We start from the raw sequence: 27,588 nt of genomic DNA on the forward strand, positions 1-27,588 counted from the left end.
TCAGAGACACTGTCCCTTCTGTTACATGTGTTACCATACAAGTGCTTAAATGTGGCAGGAAATTTAATTCATAGTATCTTGGGTGTCAGAAATACACAAGCGCATGTTTTGTTCCGCTATTTTGACCAAATGCAACTCTAAAGGAATTAGTGTTGATGTGTTACAGTAAAACTTGACATAACAAGGTCAGCAGCAATGAAGGATCATGATGACCTAAAGTAGTGTTGTTTATGTAAACACAACTTAGCCTCGACTGATTGATACCATAAGAACACTGACCAGGTATAAAAACTCTACTTTTAAACCTACTACACAAATACGTTTGGGGATGAAGATGGTATATTCCTACAAGGATCAAATGTGGAAATGTCCATTCAATTTATAACAAATCTGTTAAGTTGCATACAAATAAAAAGCAACACACACAAAAACCATATGATTGAAGTTAGGCTGACTTGTATATTTGCGCTTAAACACAACAAGCATAAAAATGTGCTGCTTAAATAAGAATTAGTTTCAGTAAAAGGGAAATGATGACGACAGAGACAATGTAAAAACATCTACAATTATTTTATTGGCAAACTAAAACTGTCCCTGCTATTTACACTTCACAAGCTATTGTAAATATGCATCACAAATATAAAAGGTTTACATTTATATACATTATTTATATAAAGCCACGTCTTATTCACCAAAATTCATATACCATATTATATTATAGTTGTGTCATTTCCATAAATCTATGTCTTGAACAACAGCTGTAATAAAATATCACACAGATTTGTTTAGGTACAAGAAAAATGCATATTTGATATACGGCGTCTGGTATTAAAACTGTGGTACCTGTTAAACGGTTAAAGGCATTTTAAAGCATTAGGTAGTCAGTTCTTGTTTTGGCATGATACCTTTTTAAGTGAATAAAAACTCTGTTCACTAAACATGACAAAACTAAACTTTCATTAACACCACAACCACTGTAAATACATGTGGAAAAGCAAGGGACGGAGGTTGACATGTGCATAAGTATTTCCTAGACTTATTCATAATTTATCCGTAAAAATCAAAACTGCTAAAGGAATAGATACTATATAAATACATTTGGAGAAGTAATGATTGACGCAGGACTGTTATGAATCCTGAAACTTGCGATACAATATAAGACCACCTTTGGATAAGAGCAGAAAATATTTGTTATAGAATTTCTCTGACTATTAAAAGTTTAAACCTTTTGTGCTGTTTTTAAACTTGTTCATTTGTGATTTATATATAATGAAATGTAATTTCTAAAAAAAAAAAAGAACTTATATGCATGTTGTTGTGCTTTTGTGTGCTTTTGTGAGAATTACTGAAAGGATCCATGAATGTGTCATCACTGACCTCACTGACAGATCATCACAACAGTAATGTTTGAAATATGATTTCATGTAGCATCTTTGAAGAAGGGCTTCATAATACTAATATGAACTATAGCACAGAATGAGACTTCAATACACTTCACTGTAAGATGCCAAATGTATAGTTTTACAATAACATCTATGCACGACAGTGTCAGAAGTTTAATCTGTGTTCACTATACCAACTACAAGACAGGCTGAACATAACATCATGCAAAACATTAGCGTCAGGTCTAAAGAGGCAACAAGGGTGAAAGCAGATCAAAATACGACAAACCAGTAAGCTGTTACAACAGAATCCCAAAAGCATAATACATCTTCAAATTTAAAAAAAATGAACTCCCACCAGCGGTTTCATCTTTACAACTCATGTTGCATGGACAAACATTGTTCGAGCTTTGGTGGGTTCAACCAAATTATTAAAAAAAAATCACATTTTCTAACTGATCCAAAGTGGTGTCTGGTCAAGATAGTTTTTAGTTTTAGTTTTATTTGCATATGTTTGATATGATATGTACATTGCTTAGGTATCCACATACTTGTGTCCTTATAGTGTAACTCGAGACCTGAGCAAGTACAACCAAAACTATCGGCATGGCTGGAAACCATGTTTCACTAGAGGTAGGTGACTTTCGGATTTTAAATGCTAGTTAGTGAGATTTAGAGGGTCTGGGAGGCGTTTAACCTTTGTAGTATCATTCTTATTCGAATGTGAATAAGTGTATTTTCACAAACTATTAATTTCATTTAAGTTTGAATTTTCACTATTCAGTGTGGAAAAAAAGAGATTTCTGAATTTATAAAAACTTAAAGGGAAGAAATTTGCCCCCTTTAAATTAAGAAATGTAAAGGGGGCATCTAGAATTTAAGAGATTTAGGAGATTTATATTCAAGTAGTCACAGTTTGGCATACGTGAGCTGAAAGTTGTGCAAGGGTAGGTATGAAATGCTAAAGAAATCTGAATATCATCATTCGTAACTCCTTCCATTATTTATATACTGTAAGCTAAATCAAAAACTGATATACGATCAATTTGGATCATTGCCTTTATCCTATACAGTAGTTAAATATAGTCCATTTGAAATTAATAGTGGCTAAATAAATATACAATCCTGTTTTGCTGTGTGTTTGTGTGCTGTTCCAAATGCTATAAGGCACCAAGGTTTCTGAAGAGAGTTAGCTGATCTGGAACACAAGCTTAGTATGACGCATTACATAACACCTCCACAGACCATGAAATGAAATATCACCTGCACTCTAAGGCCTTAAAGCACTTTTTTTGTTTTATATTACATCATGATGGACAGTTCAGAGAGCAGCTGGTCAGGATGAAATCATCTGACTATTTTCTTTTGTGTGTCTTATGAAAAATAATTGAAATTTGTGTACAAAATAACAAGTTATTGCTCATGCATATCTTGATGCATTCCCGTCTTCAGCCTAACAGACGATCATGCCTTCTTTTTCTGTACAGTACCAGCTGCAGTTGTTTGTGTGTCAATAAAAAGGAAGCAACAGGAAAGGAGGAACCAACAGATGGTAATAAAAAAGCCTGTTTAGTCTTGATTATTCATAAAAATTGCATTACGTGTTATGTTAAATGAATTATGTCGTTATGCAAGGACTTTGTTCACAAAAAGCTAATTTAACTTGATCAATTACAGTGTCATCTCAACCGACACACTACACTCTATATTTTGTGACAAACCCCTGCAGGCTCTGTGCAGCCCTGTAGCGATCCCACTGAAGTGACAGTTTTCCCTTTACATTGACCAGTTATTTTCCCCCTTTCCAGAGCTCACAAACACCGAAGCAGCATCTAGTGGCCTCCAGCAGCAAGGCCGCCCCCTGAAGTCCAGTCGATGAGTATGAAGCTCAGACTCATTACCATGAAAGAGACACCCAACATTGCAAAACAGGCCGCCTAAGAACGAGGGGAAAAGAGCACATCGATGGCATTGACGCTTAATTATCATGAACACCATTCCATGACAATAGCCTTTATCACTCGGGATAATCACCAACGAAGCATAATGAATGACTGAAGGGGGAAAGATTGCAAGGCCTCACCAGTATCTTAGGAGGAGAGTTCATGGGTTCATCTTCATTGGGAACAATGCGGATGTAAAAGATAGCAGGGAAGATGAAAATGAGGCAGGGAGCCGATGTTGCACCTGTAAGGAGAACGAGGAAGGGCTGGTGAAAAACAAAGCAGATAGCACTGCAGTGACAAGAAGACAAAACATTTGGAAGTCTAATTATAATCAGTTTGTAAGTAATCTGAGTGAAATGACTCAACACTGAGAATATCTTAGCAATCTTACCAAGTTTTGTTGAAATAATGTTATTTTTCAGGGTGCTTGATGCATCATTTGTTGTTGGGGTTTTTTCGGTTATTGTATTTTATTTGCCCATTACTGGGTAACATGTGTTGCCGTCCTCTTAATTTGTTCCTGCAGTTTCTTTTTTTCATTCATGAATTATTTATTTAATGACCCAAAAAAAAGTTTTGAAGAGAACACACAGCATGTTAAATATAGTTTACAGTGATCGAGTGATACAGTGGTGATAGAAAGTGAGGGAGAAACAAAGACAGGCCCTATGCATCCCCTGTGAGTTCAAACTAAATCAAAAAGGCTCCAGAAGGCTTGCTTTGCGAATTATATTTCAGATTTCCTATATTTCAGATTTCTTTCTTCATATCACATTCACCTGTTTTTTTAATTCAAAATTGACACAGACAAGTTCCAGGATTGTGAACCCTAACAATATCCAAAAGTTGTTGCAAACAGCTCCATATATTGCGTCATCTGCATGCATATGTTTGTCAAAGCAGAATCTGTGGCTTTGAAGATGCCCGTGGCGCTCTGTCAACTTCAATTTTTTTAAACTTTGACCTCTAACCTTTGAAACATGAGGACAAAGTGTGACAGTAATATTGACTTGGTTTTTCCGTGAGCAAACATGCTCTGGTCACGTTTTTTTTGTTTTGCTTTAATGTTTTTTTGTGTGTGTCAGAAACGTGGAAGCTTGAAATACAACAAACACTGCTACATCAAACAGGAGGGTTGTACACAGCGACAACATAAGTAACTCATAATAATCACATCATATGTAGAATATCTAGTCGAATAGATCCAGACAAGTGGATAAATAAGACCTGGAGGATATATTGTTTCCAATCATTGTTCTAATGTCTTTTAGTTATGATATAAGATATGTTTGCTACTTGTCTGCAACTTTGAAGTCTGTCATGGTGACAATGTTTCTATGTTTTTCTATGATACTTTTGATACAATTTCATCTTTTTGCACTGTGCTCTACTAACCAATGAAGCCGAAGATGCCTAGAATGTTGGGGGCAAATATCACCAGCATATTGATGATGGTGAGCAGAACGACAGCAATGGCAATGTGACGCAACCAGTTGAAAGACTTTGTGGGGAATACCATAAGCTGGATGGCTCTACGTACCTGTGGACAGAACAGACAGAGGATTCAATGAGGAAATAATACCACGATATCACAGTCGTTGAGAAACACAGGGAACAAATCAACAACAAACTTACAGGGAACAACACAATAGGGACGGTCAGCGTCACAGCCGTGAGGACGGCCACTCTCACACACAGGATCAAAGTGTCGTAAGGATCAATCCGGCTGTATGTGTGCAGCAGTTCAGGCTCCACTTTGCCTAAAGAAATATGTGAAAAATAGATGTAGAACAATGTACTTTCTTGATAAAGTCTCATGTGAACTTCACTGAGTAATAATCTAATCTAGCACTGGCGAGCCACAAGCTCTAGCTCGTCACCACAAGATGGAGCTTGTTCTCTATGTGGAGGATGAGATGCTGTACCAGGCAGAAAAACACTAACCATTAATACCGCATATCATTATATGACTAAACAACATGCAGTACATTAAAACCATAGATTAGAACATTTGTTTAAAAAAAAATCCAAGGTGACTTTCTTCTCTGAAAATGATTAAATATTTAATCTAATTGCTTCCATTGCATTTTGCCACAAAACATATTTGAGTATTTTTAAATGCTGCATTATGGCAAGATTTTCCTTTATGTATTTTAGTATTCTATATAAAGCAGAATCCCCTCATCATAATTACAGACCCTGTTGATTCCTCGATTTGTACACAATTATTATTATTTTACTCTTTTTTTTCTTCTAAAGACAGCAGCAAAGTTTAACTGATAAGATTTTGGGGGTCAACGGTCACTGTGACCTCACAAAACACGTTTTTGGTCATAACTCAAGAATTCATATGCTTTTTATGATAATTTCACACAAATGTCTAAGTGGATAAAATGATGAAGTTATGACATTTTGGACAGACATGGATGTAAACTGCAACATGACTGGTTGACGAATGCATACAATCACAAGGCGAGGATTCTAGTTTTACAAAAAAACATCTCTCAGTTTAACTGCATCTGTACATCACTCCTTTTGTTTTACTGTGTATCGCTGCCCTGACCATCTGATTCTTTTCCCGAATATAATTTTTTCACCGATATTGTAAAGACAAACTCCAAAAAAGTATGAACTCTTCTCACCATAAAAGGTCAGGTAACCAAAGAGAGCTGCCAGAAAGTACATGGTGTACATGACAAGGATGGAGAGGTTGGACACATTCTGCATCCTCTTCTGCGTTGGACTGAAATCAGACAGTTGAAAGTTATTTGAATGCTCCATTGTGCAATGACATGTTGCAAAATATATGCAGGTGAGGGGTGACTCACTTGCGGAGCTCAGTGTAGATGGGGAGGACCTCAGGGTGGCAAACAAAGGCGAAAGCCAAGATTGGGATGGTGTATGCTGTCTGTTAAAAACACAATAACACTTGACTTTCTGTGATTAGAAGTGCAACCGAGACTCTCAAAATAAGTGTGGGAACTCTGCAGACGTCAACGTTTTGTTGCTTTACTGTTCGAAAACAATCCAGATAAGCAGACCGCGTTTTCAGCTCAGCTGCTTACCTGTGAGTTGATGTTGATCAAGCGTGGGGAGCAGTGGGAGTCATCGTCCTCATGAACCAGACCATTGTTGTACTCATGGCCGTGGCTTGAGACATTCAGGCCGAGGTGGGCAGCAGTAGTGTTGGCTGAGAACTCTTCGAAAGGGCAGGGGATCTGAAACTTCTTATAGATAACCTGCAGGGGGAAGCAAAAAAATGAAGAAAAGAACAGGTGGAATCGAAGAAAAGACGTAAGCACGAAGGGATGCAATAAAACACGGGCTCAAAATAATCACTGCCAACGTCAGATTACTGTGACTCAGCCTCTAAGTACTTAGGTTTTACTTTTAACCTCTGATGTGCATTAAGCAGCTCTTATATGCGCCTTATCAAACATAGAAACATACCACCAAAAATAGAGACGAGGGTGGGAAGAAAGTGAGTAACGTGCCAAAATCACATGCCAGAACAATTGAGTCACTGTGATGATGTTCTACTATGTGAGCAGGACCAACTTACAGCAGAGAGGAAAAACACCATACAGCTGAGAGAAAATCCACTGGCATAGCCGAGGTAACCTGAAAATGAACAGGAAAAGACAGTTAATGTTAGAGCTCCTGATCCATTTGGCCTTCATGTGTTGTTTGTGACCCCTGTGATCTGTCATAGTTACACAAGAACTTCACAAAGCTAAGAGTCAGACGAATGACCTCACAGCACTATGGGACCAGAAAGAGCATGTTTATTTTATATTAATGAATAGTTCAGAGGGAGGGATCAACTCAGAGAAAATTATGTCTAATTGGGCACCTACTGTTCCCTCTGCCAGAGGTCGGACTAAGACACCCTAATTGCTTGACTTTGAGGTAATTGCTGCATCAAAATGCGCTTACCTAAGCTCAAAGGCAAGAGGAAGAATAACTTTAATGAACAAGTCCTAAAGATAGAAAATGTTCTTGGAAAGAGCTAAACTACACATGAATTAACTTCCGCTTGAGGATCTTCAGCTTCACAGCAAAGCGTGTGTAAAAACAGACGGATAGGCAAAGAAGTGCAAGGACGTCATTGACTTATAGTCTCTTAATATTAGGAGGCAGGAACTAAGCCCAGAACTTTTGGAACCCCATTTCCAACACATACTTACCTGCCATAAGTATTTTTACTATGCATAATTTTGGGCTTCCATTGAAACTAGACCCCAGTGGTCAAAATGCAGGTGAGTTCCTAAAGATGTCCCTGGAAAAGTTCCTGTGGTGAAAAGAACCACACATGTTTCCCTTGCTTGCAGCTCCAACTGCACTAGTTCTACTCACCGAGCTGTTTCATTAAAGCCAGGGGCAGGATGATACTGGCAGAGACCATGATGACCAGGTAGTTTCCATTCAAGTACCACAGACTGTTTGGAGAAAACTATAGTTTACTTTGGTGAGCTCAATATTTCAAACATTGGCACAGAGAGACACAGCACACAGAGAGATGGGGACAAAATTACAGCGGAAAAAAATGTGTTAGATGGTAAGATATGGTTTAACATATTGAGTGAAACGTTAGTACTACTTTCTCTAAAATCACTCAAATCTACTGGTCCAAACAGATGATGTGCTGCATTTTGCCTGACCAAAAAAAGCAACCTGCTGGGAACATCCTTGGCCACAAAACTGTGGAAAAAACATGTCTGCTCATGTTGCTCTCCACAGAAGTACTGGAGCAGACTGTATGTAACTCTGATGATTTATACGACTGTTCAGTTTTAGAATAGGAAGACACAGTGGAGCCTCATCAACACAGCTCCAAGACAAGACGTCAGTAGACATAACCAGCTTATTCCATCCCACCATCGTCACTTATGTCCCTTTCGTGCTTTCATATCAACCCCACAACAAACATCTCTATTACTCACCCCATACCATAACAAACATATTCAATCTTGTGAAGGGTTAATTGAAAGGGTGGAATATGGTCTTAAAAAAGTATAAAATGCAAGTCTCCTTCAAAAACAATCCAAGGCACATTGTAGGGATTGTGCTAAATTAAAATGCCTTTATCTAACATTGCAATATGTATTTAAAATGACCTACGCATTGCGACCGACATGGGTCTTCATCTGGGTCATTGTCAGCTTGCTCCTATACTTCAAACCGATAAGGGGACCATGCTGCCGTTTCATCATTGGCTATATGTGGGCACCATTAAACAACCTCCTGTGAATGCCCTTCATAAAACATAACACCCTCACATAACCTAAAAAGCCGCCACAACATGTATATGTGTCCTTTCAACACATGTTTAAGTCCTTGAGGTGGGCAACCACCAGTTTACTTAAAGGAATAGAAAAGACAAACGCTCCTTGTGTGTCTCTCTCAGGAAAACAAATATACATTTCATTAGTAGCTGTAGACCTGGGATGAGCACCAGCAACAGGAAGCTTAAAGAAATAATTCTAAACCACCAAAGACCACTGTCTCCTAAATCCCGTGTATAGAACAGTCTTTGTGTCCTACAGCCCATTTTAAAGCAGCTAAACATGTTATTCTTAACCTTCTGGACAAAACACAACCAGTCAACTGTCTGCCATGAGCCTACAGTGATCTATGAGACTAGCTCTGTGTGAATGTGGACCGTGGAGGAAGTCACGCAAATCGCAGGTCATGTCCTCTTAGGACATTTAGCCAGTAGGCCATTTGAGACGATCAGCTTTCACATGTAAGATGAAATGTATCTGCTGTGACGTGATTCCAGAGCTGCTTAGGGCACATCTAACGTCAAACAAGACCAATCCAAGTCAAGTGAAACGTGTCAGGGTTAGTTTTCATAAGCAAACTGCGAGTGTTGCGTTTAAACATTTCAATTTCAGATGTCTTAATGCATAGCTGAGTGTTTGCAATGTATAATTATCAAATATGTAAGCTGAGTGGTCAAGAATGGCCTATAGCACTGTTTCATTATTCTTTGGTTTTTACAGTGTTGATGATATTAGCTTGTGATATGAAGTTATAAAAGAAATATTAGCAGAAATAATGTGTTGAATGATAAGTAACAGAAAAATCACTGTCAGAATTCATTTCATCCTATTCTATTCTGCTCTTATTTAGAAACTGTAAAATGTCCTGATATATAGCACATATTTAGGTCGCAATTTTTAAATAACCAATTTAGGGGATCCTATTGTGTTACTGAATGTGTTTATATAAAACTAATAGGCATTGGCCGTCACATAATTCTCTAATCTTTTTAGCTCCCAAATATTGGGATTGCTATATGGTATCTGCATCAAAAATCCAGTTTCAATTGGGCCCAAGTCTTTATGGAGTCAAGTGTCACAGTACAGCAGTAAGTCCAAGTCCATGTCTCAATCTGAAGTTCAAATGTTTGTGACTTGGTCTCAAGACTACACCTCCTACTTATAATACCTAAATATCTGACCCTCTTGTGTGACCCCCCCCAGCTCCACCTCCCGCTCCTCAGTCACCCTGTTCTCCTGACGCCATGGAACTGAACAGAAAGCGGCGCACTGAGTGGAAATGAACAGTGTGTCTTGGTTGCTGGGTGCCAGCCCTCAGCTGACTTGTCCTTATGCTCGACCACGAAATTTGGCACCCATGTTAAACCACCTGCTGCTGTCATTTGTGAGTGCGGGTGTGTGTGTGTGTGTGTGAGACACAGAAAGAGCATGAGTCACAATGCTTCATACGTCAATTTCGATTGTAGCTAAGCCCCTGAAATGAACACACACACACACACACACATAGACATATGTATTACTTCGTCCCACTCTATAATTACTCAACGATAAAAGGTAGCGTGCCCTTTAGAAGGCTTAGATGTTAGAATTTTTTCTAAATGGTATGGCATAAAAAATGGAAAAACACACTCTGCTGAGTATTGTGTATTGCATTGGATGCATTAGAGGATTGTCTAGATGTTTAGCTCCAATATTTAAAACTCTTTTTTTAATCTTTAAGACCTGAGATGTTTTAATAGGGACTGCTGCAGTCGCTGCAATCCCTTTCGAGCACACGGTTTGTTTTTAGATTCGAACAGTGGAATCCACTTCAGTCTGCCGTGGCCTTATGCAGAGCGCCAGTGTCTGTGGCAAGACTCTGACGTGAACAAGCTGACAAGCACTGAGGGTTTATGTTGTTTGTAGACATAACTGACAGATAGTACCCAAACGAGGGCCCCCTGCAGCTCAGCCAATTACAGGCTTCCATTCTCATCACACCCCCACAGACACTGAATCAATAAATGGTGCAAACTATTCACTGCCCACATAGTCTGCCAGGCCCTTTGACCTTGCACACAGTGCCTGAGTTGGACAGCAGATGTTGTTTTGATGTTGAAAAGCACTTAAGTGACAATACTCACTCAGAGTTGGGATCCGCCTTCAGGAAAGTTTGGATGACCAGCGGTAACTCAGATTTAACAATGTACAGGTAGCTGGACATAGCTGTAACAGACGAGACAGAGAAAAGGTGAGAATGTGTGGCCAATCATGATTCGCTAAGCCATGTCACATTATGTTTGTGTAAGGTTTACAATTTAAAATAATTAACACATAGCGGTAATTTATCGGCAGATTTGACACTGTATATTTAAAAGACTTAGTTTGACAAAAAGGCCAGAATTGTATTGCTTTCATACAACATTAAGACGGTCAATTGTGGGAACATAAATATACTGTTTCAGTCATTTTTCAAGCAAAATTACCAAACATTACCAAGCTTCTCCAGAATGTATCTGTTTTTCCTCCCAGGTTTATTGGCATTTTATTGGCACTATTTTGATAGAGTATTTGACCTCAGTCTTTCTAAAATCCTGGCCATGACCCTGGTTTCAGTGAGCCAATCACAACACCAATCAACGTCAATCCATGTGTAGTTATTGCACCTACTTAGGGCTACTTATGAAAACCCATGCATTAAGATTTTAAGAATTATAAATGCAACCAACTTAAATCATGTTAATCATGCCTCTAATGTATCTACGAAGCTTTGGTCAGAAACAACCAGCCATACATGCGGCTCAGTGAGTGGGTGAAACGTTTGTTATTGCCAGCAGGCAGCAGCGGGAAAGCAGCTATTTACCAACACTTCTCCTGATCTTTGCTCTTAGTACATCCTCATGTTCCAGCACAGACAGCCAGGAATAAAAGTCACAATAATAACGGGTTGAGGAATGTAGTTGTGTGTGTGGTTGAGTGGGGAATATCATCATAACTCATGTATTCTACTACAGGGCGTTCACAAACTGAATCACTAAGTCACATTGGCTCCTCACCTCCAATATTCTGCAGGGTAATCGCTATACCAGCAGCCATTTTTCCAGGAGTACCAAAGGCCCTGTACCCCAGCTGTTCATAAGCTCGAATTCCTGTAAACATTAATACTCACTCAGTTATGTTTGCTGAGACGTCCCTTTGAGCAACACAAAAATTACAAAAATTACAAATAATAAACAAATTCAAATGTTGTACAACTGTGACTGTTGGGTGAATACCATTTGTTATTTACACATTATAAAGTTTGCCGCATACTGGATTATAGAATAGACTGATTCATTAAATTTCCTTTTTATAGACAGTCTGAGCTATAAGAGAAGTTACAATGACTGGAAACCAAAATGACCTTCTCACTTTTAATCCGCTCCGTTTTCTAGATTAATTTGTTAGAAGTCAAGCATGGTTTCTTGACTAAATTGTCCTTAACCAGTTTAAATGTATCAGATGTTGCAGAACTAAGTACATATCATTTTGATGACATAACTGTACACTATCATTTTCTACACAAAAGGCCGAGACATGACACAAATCTTACCCACAATGCCAGAGGATTTCAGCAGGAGATGAATGGAGTAAGATGACAAGCCTGCTACTGCAGTCAGGAGAAACCTATTACACAATACAGAAGGAACAGTCATATAGGTTTATATATGTCAACCGTGTATTTCACCAAATTCTACATTCCTTCTGGGATTATAATCCTGGCCTTACTCTTCTGACCATTTCCATATACATTACAATAAAACAGTTGTGATGTATTGTGCATGTTCTTAAATGCTACCGCCAATGTGACATCCTCTATTTACACAATTTATTGTTTGACCTGACATTGTGTATTATTGAGAGAACAACAAACATTTCATTAAGCCTGGGAAGTTGAACTTCAGTAGTGGCTGATTTTTCACAACGTCACTGTCCCGCCTTTGCATGACATTTGACAGCTGATGGTGTTCATTGCTTGAATATGTTAATGGTGCAGTATTATTGTGAGACTTTGCCAAAAGTTGAGGCAAATGTTCTGCATTAAACAAGACGAGGCATTCTTGTAAGAATACTTATTTTTAGAATATAAATGCTCCCGATTGATTGAACTCAACAGTCTACTCTACTACACATGGATGAAAACGATATTTCCCACAACCCTTTTTGCTCTACGAGTTGCAGTGGTCCTCCTACAGAGTCAAGTCTGCAGGTTTGTGAGGTCAGCATTATGGATCAATGCTGACCTCACATCTAAAATCCATCCCCTTTCTCAGACCTTTTTCCCAGCATTTCTGTACACTCTGCATTTCCTGTAGCCACAACTGTAGCGAGAAATACCACTGGCCCTCGTCTGTAGGCAGAGTGATGGAGGCCGAGCCCTCAGATTCCACTCAACAGTCATTCGCAGCATTACAACTGCTGTGCAAACTGTCCAACCTCCCTCAACTCAAAAACAAGCATTTATTTGATCTGCCTTTTTAGTATATTACATTACTTGTGTGTCAGTGAAGAAATATTCTTCTCTGGATCCTGAAACCTTCATGACTGCTCTATTTCTGTGCCTCACTGGAAATAAGCTGGAGTGAGAATGTCTATTTGTATCTCTGCTGGTGGATCAAGGGTTCTCTTGACACGATCGGCTATAATCTCCACCAGAGCCGCAATGAGGGGAACAACGTTTGTAGCCCAAAGAGCCACTGAGGCAACAAGGACCAAACATCTAGAGCAAATACGAACAAAGAGGAATAAACATGTTTTGAATCAAAAACACAAAAGTGACTATAGGGTAAAATATTGCAGATATTCTTAACACGTGCTCTGAAGCACGTGTCAAAATACCAATGCAGTCAACAATGATGATTGATGAAGTGCTTGTATCGAGAAATGAATCCCCCAAAAGTGTTTCTCTTGAAATAATACGTCAATAATTGGGCTCATGTGCCTGGAAAGCTCTTTTGTTTGCTTTTTAGGAATTACACTTTTGAAATGCCTCTGGTCTGGTCCCTTTAAAAGAGCCACTTGCCTTTAATCACATCAGAGATTAAACAGATTTTAAAAAGCAGTGCTGTCTAGTGCATTAAAACACAGACACAAGACAAGCATTACAGTGAGATACAGTGTAATGAAAGTAAGATATAAGGATAACATAGAAAATAGTGAAATGCAAATAAACACCGGTAATCTATAATGATTTAATACTGATTGTAATGTAGCCGTACTACTAATAATAATAATCTCCATATGTCATGCTGTTAATCATACTAGAGGATTACATCCTTTTATTTACATCTCAATCAAACCTACAGTTTTTCAATAACTCTCAAGTCTGTGTTTTGTGCTTCTTAGAACAGGCATAATGCATCACTGTGTATTGGCCTTAAATACAAGCAGTTCACCATGACATTTTTGTTTAACTTTGACATGCACATGCTGTTTATTGAATGTTATGTTTGACATAAGTTGTCATGATATTAAAGACTGTTAACCTGCAGGTTGGTTGCCTCAGGTTGCTTGGAAAACTCATGTAAATATACATTTCTGTTGCACCTACTGCCATAGCGATGATACGATCCCCAAGCATATGTGGTTAGAATAACTCTGACCTAATTCCGAACAGGAATTTCATAGGAAATGACCTTTCAGCCTCCTTTATTAGACGAGTTGAATCTATTACACTGAGGCCGTTCTATACCTAAGTCTTGCTACTTGCTCTCTGCAGCTACGTAGACACAGACGACATGACCAAAACAACCAGGGTCACGATCTGACAGCAACATTGTGGTTGGAGCAGAAGGAAGTACATGAGCTATCCAGATGCCTCACACAGGGTCTGGACGATCGGTTATTCTGGGCTGTGGCCTTTCTGGGTTCTGTATGCGGCAACGGGAGCGGGGATGGGAGCTTGAAAAAAGGTATGAGTAAAGATGAGCATATCATGGTACACGATATGTTCCGAGGAGTCATGACAGAAAATAAATCACTCCTGTAAGCAACTGACACCACTCTGGCCCTCAATTGTGCCACCAAAGCAGCTTACTCCTCAAGTGTAATCCCTAAGGAAGCACATTAGAGAATCTCTATAGTTTGCTAAATAGTTTGATAGTTTTTTTACCACTCTTAAGTAAATTAAACTAATAGTGTTGTAGTCATGACCACCTAAACCGAGACCAAGTCATGAGCAAGACCAGAGTGAATCGAGGCTGAGACAAGACCAAGACTTTGAGGGGGCAGGTCCGCGTCAAGACCAAGACCATACCAGTGTGAATCCCACACTGCATACACTCCTACGATAAAATGTGAAACATTGACACTCCTCAAATGGATCTGAAAGATCCACAGTCCCATAAAAAAAACACTCAGATGAAGATTCCTCTTCATTCACTTCTTTTATTGCCTTATATACTGTGTGTGTGTAATGAAACGGACAACAATGCAGCACTGAAACCATTGACATAACTGACTTTGCCTGGTTGCAGGTTCTAGCTCATATTTTGTAATTTGCCACCAGTTGATAAACACACTTGTTTACTCACAAGAAGAGGAGTATGCCAGTGTTGGCCATGGCATACGCCAGTCCCAGGATTCCACTGCCCATAATAGCATTACCCAGGTTGAAGACGGACATACCAAAAGACATCTTTCCTTCAAACTAAGAGGGGGAATAAACGAGAGCATACAATAAATGTACAGTTTGAAAAAGCATAATCGTCACTCTGTTGTTTTTTGTCTGTAAACTTGACTCACATCTTTGAAGCGTATTTGTTTTTCTCCATCCTCACTGGGCAGAAATTCCTCATTCTCCAGTCCTCCATCATTATCATCAAATCTACAGGGCAAAGTTATAATTGTCAATGGATGGTCTCTGTATCTATCTCCTAAAACTGTGCACATATCTCCTGTAGACTTGCTTATTTTTCTGTATTATCATGTGCATGGAAACAAATATGCAGTTGAAAAAGTCTTCGTACAAAGCTGCACAGACATACCTGACTGTTTGAGTGCCATTTCTGAATAAGGATCCACCCGATGAGGTGAGCAAAAAACAAGGTGAACATGCATTTAAAAAAAGTCAAGTTTATGTAGGAAGTAAGTCATACTGTATGTTGCTCGCCACATCCATTACCCTGGTCATTATTAAATGATAAACTCTTGTCACAAGGACAAAGGTATGTATGCACGTCAAAGCGTCCAAAAGTTTCTTTGTTTAGTTAACTTGAACGATAGTTGTTTGAATAATCCAGAATGTGGTTTCAAATATAATACAGAAAGACAAAAGGTATAAAAAGTGCTAGAAACATGCTGTGTTATAATGTCATTAACAGTATGTAAACGACAAAGGGCAGCCATTCGTCTGTGTTTAAAATGAAGGGAGAATACTCACTGATCCTCTTCTGGCAATGTCTTCATTGGCATCCCTAAGTCACCTTCGAGGTTGTGACTTTTCCCGTTGGATAAGATGGTCATCTCTGACTGAGTTGATTCCATAGTCCAAGTAGGAACTGATTATTTTTGGCTTGTATGTATACAATGAAGATGATCCTTTATAGTTGCTGAAGATCTTGAATATCTGGGGACAGAGAAAGAAAGGACATGAATTACATACAGTACATGTCATGTAAAAACGTCAAAGGCTCTCTCCAGAGCCATCGTTTGGTTTGCCTATTGTGCGCTACTGTTTAAACATCACGGTGCAACGTGGTGGAATGCGAGAAAGAGGACCCGCTCTCTATGTAGATATGAAGGGCTCATTCTAAGCAAACAAAAACTCAATGATTTTTAGTTTTGGGTGATTATAGACCAATGAGTACAGATTATAAATATTATATTCCATTTCTGCTAATAGAAGAAAATAAATGATGTATTGTAATAAGGGAAAGCATGTGCTTCATCCATATTCAGTGCAGTTTTGTTGACTGTAATTGCCTTTTTTTGCCTAATTGTAATTATTTACAATTCATTTTCAATTTTCAAAGAGCAGTGTTCTAGTCTAATAGCTCAGGCAAGGTTCTGGTTTTAGTGCACCTGCACTTCTGTAAGTTCTGCGATCAATGACGGACGTCATGAAGCCTTAAATTCAATATGTGTCTATACAACATCTGGGTAACGATGACTCAGTTACTGTTGACACGGGGACTTCCAACACTGGAGGCCTGACTGACCTCATTCTCTCACTCATCCAATTTGTTCACTGACACTTTTGCAATAAATACACCAACATGAACGGTACGTACGTAGCTATAAATCAGGGGTGGCCAACCAGTCAGAGACCAAGAGCCACATTTTTTACTGTGTTACCGCAAAGAGCCACATCATACACATGGGCACACATGAACATCACCCTATCCCTTCCTCACACACACACATACCTTTGCTCAGCCAGATTTATTGTAAATGTCACACACCAATATGATAATGACAGAAATTGACTCCTAAGACCACAGGCCAGTCATTTTCAACAATGAACATTGTGTACACCAGGGGTGTCAAACTTATTGTCGCTCTGGGGCCACATCAGCATCATGGTTGCCCCCAAAGGGCCGGTTGTCGGCGGGGGGGGGGGGGGGGGGGGGGGGTGCTGCTGCTCCTTCTTCGTCGGCGGGGAGGGTGGCTGCTGCTGCTGCTGTCACATACGCTGGTGGAGGTGTGCGCGGCGCGTGCGGATCGGGGAGGAGCTCCGCCTTGCGCGATACAACGGATATTTGTAAATTGTCCGACTTTTACATTTTTACTTAAAGCGGGGCTTTCAAACAGTCCGTCTCGGCGTTAAATGGGTCGACGAGGAACGTAATCTGTGGCCGCACATGCGCGTTTGACGAAAATACCGTATTTAACTCAAGCGAAGCGAACACGAACATTAAAAAAACACAAATACAAACTTCGATATGAACGTAAGAGCCGCATGAAACCGGGCAAAGAGCCGCATGCGGCTCGCGAGCCGCGGGTTGGCCACCCCTGCTATAAATGATCAAAGGTTAAGGTAAAGTGTTGGAAAGTACGGCACATTTTTTGTGCTGTCCAGAACTTCAGTACTGAGCCAAGCAAACAAGTACACTCCACATGGTCAACGGTCAAAGTCTGTTTGAGTTTTTTTTGTTTTTTTTTACTTTTGTTTGCTCTTGTCCGTTGGGTAGCTAATGTCACAAACCTGCAGATTCCTAGTGCTACTGTTCACATCCCACACAATGACGTGGTGGTCTTTAGGACGAATATAAGCACAACATGAGTAAACCAAATGCTAAATCACTCACAACAGCAGGCCTCAAATTACTGAGAAAGCCGTTTGCAAAACTGTTATTACCGTATTACTATAATCATACATTTCAACAGTATTTTTCCTTAATGAGCATGGGCGTTTCTGTAACAATAGTTTGAGGAGAAAGAAGGTATATTTTTGTCAACCGATCAATCACTATAAAACTATAAAGGGAATTCACATCACTCACATTCAATCAAATTATCAATAACTAAGATCTATTGATAATATGTGATTGCGTCACACCATGACCCAAGTGACATATTGAATACTCTTCACCAGAACTCAGAGAGACAATGTTCTGTTGTTTGCTGTTTCCTGTGACAATTGTACAGCAGCTCAATTGTATTCACGGTGTCCTCTCAGCCAAAAGATCCCTATTACTGCTATTCACACTGTTGAAGAGGGCCATTGATACAAGGCCACTGCAGCTACAAAAGAAGGCTGAGTGGAATAAAACAAAGTCCCACTGCACAATATAAACACAATAATCAGGCACAGATGCCAATCAATAAATTAATAATTTCCTCCAATAAAGAAAATGTAGTTAAACCTAAAAAATGATCATCTAACTTCAATGAGACCTTCCATTGCCACATCTATTCAGTCATCGTATTTGCCCTAAGTTAACATTAACGGTAACATAGCGACAGACGTAAAAGCGCCTAATGTCAATACTTTCTGTTGCAACACCAGACCTTTCCAGAGAATTTCCAGAGAAACTGGGGTTAAAAAAATGTACACGCGTAAGTCATTTTGAAATGAAGTTCGTCGTGTTTTATATTTTGCATCATCAGTGATAAACCGGCTTATTTTAAGCAACACATTAAGATATTGCTCCAGTCTTCCCCACTATAAATTATAAAAGATGTGCCTGTTGTGGCCTCCAGGAGAATCCAATCACTGTTTAGGTGCATTCAAAACCAGAAAACAGCAGATGAGCTTGGAGCCACTAACATTTACAGTAAATACAGTAAGAGGCTCATTATGAAGTCCCATGATGTTGCCGGTGTTCCGCCCATATGATCACTGTTTTGCACTGTATACCCTTTTAAACTGACAACAGCTACACCTTGAATAATGTGTCTAATCAGAGACAGTTAAAACATGTTCAGTCAATGGTGATGTAGAAAATGCAAATAGCTAAACTGTCCCTAGAGTGCCTTTTTATTATGTGGTGTCAGTGAGGTTAATGTTTTCAGGTGTTTTATTTTTTACTTTTAATATCCTGAATTTTACGAGTCAATTTTGTCAAGACAGAAGTCATTGAAGACAGATGGAAGACATAAAAGCTAGACTGTGATGGATTTGTATTTAGCACAGGAAATCACATGAAAAACCTAAATCTATATCAAAGACCCTAAAACACTTGCCTAAAAACTGTATGAAATGCAAAATCACATTCAAAAGCTTCTTCTTCTTTCTAATAAAACTGTATTCATGCAAAATCCTTTGCAAATGGATATTTCCATTTGACTGAGTAGTTTGCTGCTGTCAGTCAGAACAGTTCATATTTATTTAGTATATTTCAAATGAAAATGTTGAAGTTAGATAAGACCTTCTGGCAACATAGCTGATAACAGTACAGCATACAAACACAATTCTAAAATCACCACTAGACGCTTCCAATTAAGTCATTCCAATGAATTGCCAGCATAAGCCAGGGAGTATTTTCCATTGGAAACTATAAGGGAAATCACACACCCATAAAGCAGCATTCTCTGGGCTTTTATGAAGTGTGGTAAAGACCTTTAAGACCACATCAATCTGATGCAGTTAAGGTGCAACAACAGGAAGTCAGGTACAGACCAAGTCTGAGATCAGGTAACTGTATGCAAAATGAGTTCTTTAAACAGACACATGGCTGATATTAGGCAGGCTGGACCGTTTAGCCATATGCGTGTCTATAAACTTGTCCCTCAACACGATCCAAGACAGCTTGTTAGAGACTCGGCAGATGTGGTTTCTGAAGTGGATGTTGCTGCTGCCAGCTTGGTACTGAAAAAAGGACTACGGTTTGCAGATCTTCATAGCTATTTGGGTCATCTTGAGAACATCCTATTTGTATAATTCAACTATACAAACATCAATGGTTATGCACATATGCATGACTTGTTTTGCACCAGTAGAACAATAACAAACCAAATACGTTGCACAATTGTGCCAGAAAGGAGGGGACACCAATTCCTTGTTTGCAGAAGTGGCAAAAGCTGCAAATCTAATTGATTCTTCTGATCTACCTCTCTGTCCATGTCTTTGTTTCCTGCTCACTTCCAATGCTTAAGATTCACATGTTCTATTCAAGAACATCTGCATCAACCTCTTGGTAACTAAATTATAACTATACGTTTTTGGGGTGAGTAATATGATGTTTCTATAGCAATAAAACATTTGAAATGAAGTCCTATGGGCCAAGAAAACCACTAACTATTTACAGATATGATCCGTGTCCATGTGAAAAACTGCATCGAGCATATCCTCTTTTACTGAGCGCCACAGGAGTCCCCTTTACACTCTTACACCTCTACTGCAGCCCATTGTGTTGTATAATAAATGAGCCCTGAAGGAGCATGAGAGTGAAAGGTCTCATTCTGAGCAACTGGACTTAAGTGACATTTGAAATGTTTGAACAGGTGGGAAGGTGAATAGTGATTAACTGTTAGATTTCTCCGTCAGTTGGACATTAATGTGAGAGAATCTTTATAAAGCACTTTGCTCCCACAATTATTTCCTATCTCTTCTCGTGTCAGTTGGACATAAAACAGGGCAGGCACGGGACAAGCGGGGAGACAGTGGGCGCAGAAACAGGCACGAGGTTCAGCCAACAGTGCCTGGCGGCACCAGCTCGTCTCAGCCACGTGCTGCTGGGGACAGAGGAACACATGCTCACGTCCTATGTGATGTCGGCCAGCACCTGAATCACACATTCTGATATGTGGCAAAGCAGGCTGGTTTTTATAATGGTCAATCCGTCATGAACTACAAACCCTTTTAAATGCTCCAAACAACTCTTTCGGTCAAATGAACAACAATCTGGACCAGTGATTTGTTTTTGTTGCCAGTGGATATTCAATCTGTAATAAAGGATTAGTTTTTGGAATAAACGCTATTTCTATGTTCTCATTTGGAGGATGTAGCCTTATCCAAACAAACACGAGTCAAGAAAGACTTGTTATGAAATGATCCATATATGCAAGTCATTATGAAATTCAAAATAATTCTGAGAGAAAGATAATTAATGTACTAATACACAAAAAAATACTTTCAATCACAACTCAAACTGTATAACTAAATAAAAAGTAAACGTCAACATGATGTTCCTATTTCACCCGCTACCCTCCTCCTCATATACCAATAATAGTGTCAACCTTTCTGCCTAGATTGCACAATATCGTACGATTGTAGAGTGAGCCTTAACATTTAGGGAGGTGTTATATACAGCAAATTGGATATGTTTCCCTTGGGACAGCCAAATTATGTAACCTTCATCCTCAAAAGGAATTTTCAAATGAAATACAAAACAAAAGATGACGGTGACATTCATGCAGCTAAAGGCATTAGCTTTCTGTGTCACGGCCTACTTACAGTGGTATTAAAGCAATGTGAAGCTTGACAGAACTGACACACTAAAGATTAAACTACATCACAAGTTACCTCTTGTCAAGCTACTGATGCTTTGCTCAGGTGAGCAAAGTCCTGACTTTTGAACACAAAAACCAAAGTCAAATGTAACCTCCATCATATTTTACCTGTCCGATGAGACATAGGTTGGTATGTCATGACTACGGTTTGCCTTTTTTCAAGTATGATTGAAATTAATTTAAAAATACACATTGCATACATGCTTCTTTGAAAAATTAAATTTCAAGGTTGTTTGGTAAAATCCCCTAATTTGTGTGGTCTCTCATTTTGAGGACTAATGGCTGACTGCACTTTAAGTCAAGTATGTAGCATCCAATAATAAATGGTATATTGGAAAGAGAAGAGGGAACAACACAAACAAATTCAGAGGGCTTTACAATCTGTACACCTACGATATCCTCTGTCCCGGGACCCTCACATCGGAACAGGAAAAACTCCCCCAAAAAACCCTTTAACAGGGAGAAAAGAGGAAGAGACCTGTGGGAGAGCAACAGAGGAGGGATCCCTCTCCCAGGATGGACAGAAGTGCAATAGATGTCATGTGTGCAGAATGAACAACAGAATCTTTATCAAACAGGTGATATTCAATATAGTAAAAGTCAACAGAAAGTTTCGTAATATAATCTCCCAGCCCACTAAAGTTTTCATGATTCTTCTGACTCTCGCTCACACACAGACTGAATCGTTAAAGATCATAAAAGCAAAACCACTAGAGTGAAAACAGGGAGCCAAGACATTATTTAACACGCTGTTTAACAAGCCGTTTAAACAAAGTTTTAGCTGAAAATATTATGCTCAGTCTTTTGAATGATGATTTGCAGAGTGACATCAAAAGGCCGACAATCCTCCTATGTTATGTTGATCCAGGTACACTGGTGGCAAAAGTATAACAGAAGCACGTGCATGAAATGTTTCAACTTAGGGGATGACAAATGTGTAAAAACCCATTTTAGAGAGGAATAACTCAGAATCTAATTTAGCTTGTTTAGCCGTGGGAGGTCCAGAACGTTGGTACATATCCACTGGGCCGTTAGTTTAAGCCCAGGCAACCATGACCACCACGAATGCATGTTATAAGGGTAACGACTGACACATCCTGAATCATGGTTGTAATACAGGACGTGGACACAAGCACAGAACACCTGTGAAATCCAGTGCAATCTAATGCAGTGACCCTGCAATAAACCCTGCCTTTGTGGACCTTGTATAAAAAATGTTTGACACTTCATCTGCAAACTAGTAATTCAGCTGACTGCATTATTGTGAAAGGTCTTCTAGTAAAGAAGAAGTAGCTCTATGGTTGCTAATTGCCATTATGTGCTGGTGTCTACAGTTTCTAAAATTAGGGTGACTAGTAATATTTTATAGCTGATGGGAACGATGGCCATAACAATACAGTTTATAGAATGTATTACATACCAAACAACATGCATTTCAGTGTGTGTTAAAATGCGTTTCAGTGTAACAATCGCAACTATTCAAATCTCATCTTGGTCCATTTATTTGAAATTAAACGAAAAGGAAAGTCATGAGTTTGAAAAAGAAGCTGTTTGAGTTTACTAAAAAAAGGCCCCTTGTCAGTTACTATGAGGAATCAGTCGACTTCAATTAATTACTAGTACAGGTTGACAAGCTAAAGAGCACTTACTTTTCTAAGAAATAGCTCGGCAAACAACAGCTGGCAGCAGGAGGTTCAGAGTAAGGCTTATCGGGCCGCTCTTAGACTTGAGCACAGGTGCGTCTTTATGTAACGAAGCGATCCCAAAATGCTATATTTATAGACATAACACATATATTTTGATTTGTTATAGTTAATAAATGGATTACAACATATGTTGTAGATCAAATCTAAAATAACTTCTATATTGACATGTTTTTTCTAGAATGTGTATCGCTGGGCTATGAGCCTCTGAAGCACACTACGTATTTACATCACATGAGAGGTGTTAATGTTGGCCAATTGTGACTTTGAGACCAGTTTGCATCTACTGCATCTACAGCTAAACCAAGCCATTATCAAAATATACAGTCATTTCTTGTTATGTTCAGATCACGATTTTGAATAAAATTTCAATGCTACGCTGTTTTACAGCATCTTTGTTTTGGCAGCCACACTTTAGGTTCACTCCCAACTCTCTCGTAGCATTGTTTCTGATCAACACACTGCATGCTAGCTTATCAGTACCAAACAACAGACAGACAAAGTTACCAACTGGTGAACATATAACCAGATATTTACCTCAGGAGTAGGTGGAGACCAGAACAGAACTACAAGGAGAATGAATATTGGACTTATACTCGCCAGGTCAACACTACACGACTCCAAATGAATGCTATTGTTGCTCTGTATCTTCTGGATGTGTAAATAGGCAACAGTTAGCCAACATGTTTGCCATATGAACATAAGAGGCGATATATGTCAGTGTTAACAGCTTGTCTCTGGTTTATGTTGTATGTATTGTAACTTGTCACTTGACTATTTCTGCTTTCAAATGATGTATATAATTTAACTGCTGACATTCACTATATGCTTGGGTTGTTTCTTGTTTAGTCTATGGTGACTTATTTCCTGAAAGTCTTCAAATTCAACAACATATTGGCTCTACGTAGAATTTGTAGGCAGCATATATTGACTTGAGACCACATATTTTGGCACTGATTGCTCAAGAGGGAACAAATTCACTGGAGCGTCTGTGCCATTTTCTACCCGTTAAGCTATAACCACGATGCACAAAAAACGCTCTTTGAATGGACTGAAAGACAGTCCAGTTTGAACTTTCTCATAAGATTATGAACATAACATTATCTGTCAGGACAATTTCGAAAAGGACAATCCTAAATATCAAAAGGCCTGCAGGGAACAAATCATTTATTAAATACATTTCCATATACACAACATCAATAAAGGACTTTATAATGACTTAAATATAGACAACAGCACATGATATGTTCAAGTTCAGCCCCACAGATTATGAGCCCCATGACAAGGACAATAATAACCTCTGGAGTGTCTGACGCTTAACAGTTGGGCTGAGTCAAACGCAGATATTCACAGGTCTCTTCAGTGTGACAGAGGAGAACAGCTGGCTGGTTCCCACATGGTTAATAAAACATCGGCGTCCACATGCCGCGCACCTGTCCAGCTTGTCCTCAAACTCTCAGCCACTTTGATCACTGCACATGCTGGGGTCACTGGCCGCAGTCGAGCTTATCTGCTCGTTCTCCACTACGATGAACCCAGCATGACAACCCATATAGGGTGTTGGTGTTTAGATAGGGGCCAAAGTCAAAAACCTGTCCCCCTCTGCCACCCCACCTTAAGTACACACGCTGAGGTTCTCTGGACAGTCGATCTGTATCCCAGAGACTGTGAGGTTTTCAGTCTTAATATAGTTGGTATTTAAAAATATGTTTCTAATTTAACTCTAAGCGCCTCACACTTGGAAAGGTACATGTTTTTAGCAGTACAGCTACAGTTTTCCACGATGACCACTCAACACCTGTATTTAAGGAACTAGGGGTTAAGTGTCTTATTTCACACAATCAGTACAACAGTTGTTTCACAGGAATATACACATTTCTACACCCATCATTTTCTAAGTAAGTCAAAGACTGAAACTGGCAACGTGCAGGGTGCAACAAATGATGCCAATCTCCCCCCCACAAAGTGCAGCATCATGAATTATGACACATTCCTAGACCTAGGAAACCTGGAGTAGGAGTAGAACATTTTCCAGAAGAATAACAGTCTAGCATAGACTTTAAAGGGCTGCTTCCCTATAAACATTCATTGTATTGTGTGAACACATACAGTCTTGCCAAAAACAAAATTAAACTCATCAAGCTGTCTGCATAGCAACGGTGGCGGTAGTTTATTTAGCTGTTAGCCAAAAAAAAATCCAAAACTCCAGACACAGACGGACACCCTCACTCACACACGCAACCGATCGCATGATCCTCCTGGCAGAGAAAATAATAATAATAATAATAATAGCAATAAACGAACTAGTGCAATAAAGTTTGGTTATGGAGTGATCTTTTGGTCAATAAAATGTCAATAAAATATCTTTTCAATTTAAATAAAAATTGCACTGCAGCCTAATTGATTAAAAATAGTTGATTCATTTATTGTTGATTAACTATTCATTTCACCCCTAAATATGTATCATATCATTTCATATTGTTAGTTGAAATAGTAGATGGTATTCAACATAAATAGACAAGAAATATCACTGGCACACATTCATTTATGAACACTGCTCAAAACATTAAGAATCACAAACATACTGTCTCTCACTCATGAAGAAGAATGAAGGGGGGGGGGGGGTAACATTTCCTCCAAGCCATTATTTTAAGGCAATAACACAATATCACATGTAACAGGCTCATTTAGCAACGAGTGCGCAGCATTAACTTCCCACACACAGGGCGCTCTTCTTGTATATTTAGCTGACAACAATGGCAAAGCGCTTTAAAAAGCTGCTACTGGCTGTTGAAGCTACTGCTGTCTATATTAGGCTGTCCTGGCGCACACTGTGTGGTGGGCTTCTATTTAAAACAAATTGGGCGATTAGTGTGGGTCGGATATGATGTTGGTGGTAGGAGGAAAAGGAAATTGTCTTTGCGTGTACTCGATGCCATGTGGCTTAGTCACCCCCAACACAGTAAGGTATAAACTGAGTACACGACAGGAAAGGGATTTTTGTTTTAACTAACACAAACTACCTAGAAATAGGCGTCGTAAAACATCCATACGTTTGATTCAGTGACGACAACTGCTTGTGAAAAAACAAACACACATGTCAACTGAAACTAGGAAACATTTGCGCAAGACTTTAATCAAACAAAAATATCTGCTTGTGAGTCACACATTGGCCACGTAGACTAATCCCATTCATCCAGCTGTTTATTTTACCTGTTGCACGGCGACCTTAACCCACAAGCCGATCCGACGTGTAGGCTACTAGAGAAAGACTCAAACATGCAACACGAGTGCTAAGACAATAGATGGACAATTTGTCACTGGGTCCTTAAAGCACATGGTCCTCACATCTGGACTTGGCGCTCACTGCGGGAGGACCAAACATATACCATTCTCCTTATTTCCTATTGATCAACCCTCAATAGGAAACAAAGCCATGTGCCATATGGCCAATAGTGTGCCATGTGATCATATAGGCTACAATATTCATAATACCCTGTCTGTTTTCATTATACCCCCCATTACATTGGGAAAAATCCTATTAGATCCAAGGTATTAAAATACTACTTCACCTCAACCTTTCATTAAAACCGGTTAAACACAAACATCATGTCAAACACAGCAGCAGCATCTCGAGCAAAACATCTCTTTTTCTGTTTAAAGAATCCCATTTGTTCAGTCTTACCAACGGTTCTTGTCACGAAGCTTCCAAATTAATTCCTGTGGTGAGTGCGAACAAATGTGATGGTCAGAATCTCTTTCTCCTTGCGTGTCTTCTCTTTCTTTTTCTCAGTGAAGGTGGAAGTATCTACATTCGCGTTTTGTATACGCACACCGTCGCTCTTTAAAGTCAGCGGCAACAAAATGCGCTCTAAGAAATGGAAGGCATTGTAAAACTCTCTGAAGCTAAACTGTGGGGGTCGCATTAGATCCGCCTCCTTCACCACCGAGCCCTACCCCTCTATATGTGCGCTGGTGGTTTCACTACTTTCGCTGCATAGGTGAGTGAGATACAAGGAGAATCAGAGATTGTGGCAGCGGTTACGCTTTCCTTTGCCATGAAATAACTGAGCATATTTGGGAGTGATAAAGCGCACAACGCTGTGAAAATATAGTGCGTAAAACAAAGAGGCATCATAATGGAGAGCGTTGTAGTCAATATCTGTGTCATAGAATTTGTAGTGGGAAGTAAATAATTATAATTTCAATAGGACGTTTTTGATAAAAACGGCATAAACTCCCCTTTCTCCACATTTACTCAGGCAACTCAATAAACTAGTACAGTTCCCTACAGTGATGGTGTGATATATTTCCCTTTCTCAGACTCTTCTCCTTCCCTCTCTCTGCCTGGTGCATCTGA

The 27,588-nt window shown here is 39.2% G+C and overlaps 1 protein-coding gene across 2 annotated transcripts; it reads right to left on the bottom strand.

The window, feature by feature from the left end:
* Positions 1–551: 551 nt before the first annotated feature.
* Positions 552–27,174, bottom strand: slc38a3b (solute carrier family 38 member 3b). 2 transcript variants are annotated; one of them, XM_079186554.1, is made up of 17 exons: positions 26,914–27,174; positions 16,013–16,198; positions 15,618–15,638; positions 15,376–15,457; positions 15,165–15,280; positions 12,185–12,258; positions 11,649–11,741; positions 10,737–10,818; positions 7,685–7,767; positions 6,891–6,949; positions 6,394–6,567; positions 6,157–6,236; positions 5,971–6,071; positions 4,964–5,088; positions 4,724–4,868; positions 3,466–3,569; positions 552–3,319 (listed from the first exon to the last, which is right to left on the bottom strand). In XM_079186554.1, exons 2-17 carry the CDS (start codon positions 16,114–16,116, stop codon positions 3,215–3,217), a joined length of 1,548 nt encoding a protein of 515 aa, XP_079042680.1. In that variant the 5' UTR covers positions 16,117–16,198; positions 26,914–27,174; the 3' UTR covers positions 552–3,214. The 2 variants fall into 2 exon arrangements, with proteins under 2 accessions (XP_079042680.1, XP_079042681.1); XM_079186555.1 differs by lacking the exon at positions 15,618–15,638.
* Positions 27,175–27,588: the final 414 nt, after the last annotated feature.

This window comes from Pholis gunnellus (genome assembly GCF_910591455.1).
Source record: "Pholis gunnellus genome assembly, chromosome: 3".
Taxonomy (NCBI): domain Eukaryota; kingdom Metazoa; phylum Chordata; class Actinopteri; order Perciformes; family Pholidae; genus Pholis; species Pholis gunnellus.

Bases quoted from the DNA above. Each gene is read 5' to 3' on its own strand.
- slc38a3b (XM_079186554.1), bottom strand. From the start codon at position 16,116: ATGGAATCAACTCAGTCAGAGATGACCATCTTATCCAACGGGAAAAGT. The intron at 15,639-16,012 runs GTGAGTATTCTC...ATCCTTATTCAG, and splicing joins ACATTGCCAGAAGAGGATCA to AAATGGCACTCAAACAGTCA. The intron at 6,568-6,890 runs GTAAGTTGGTCC...TTCCCCCTGCAG, and splicing joins TGGTGTTTTTCCTCTCTGCT to GTTATCTATAAGAAGTTTCA.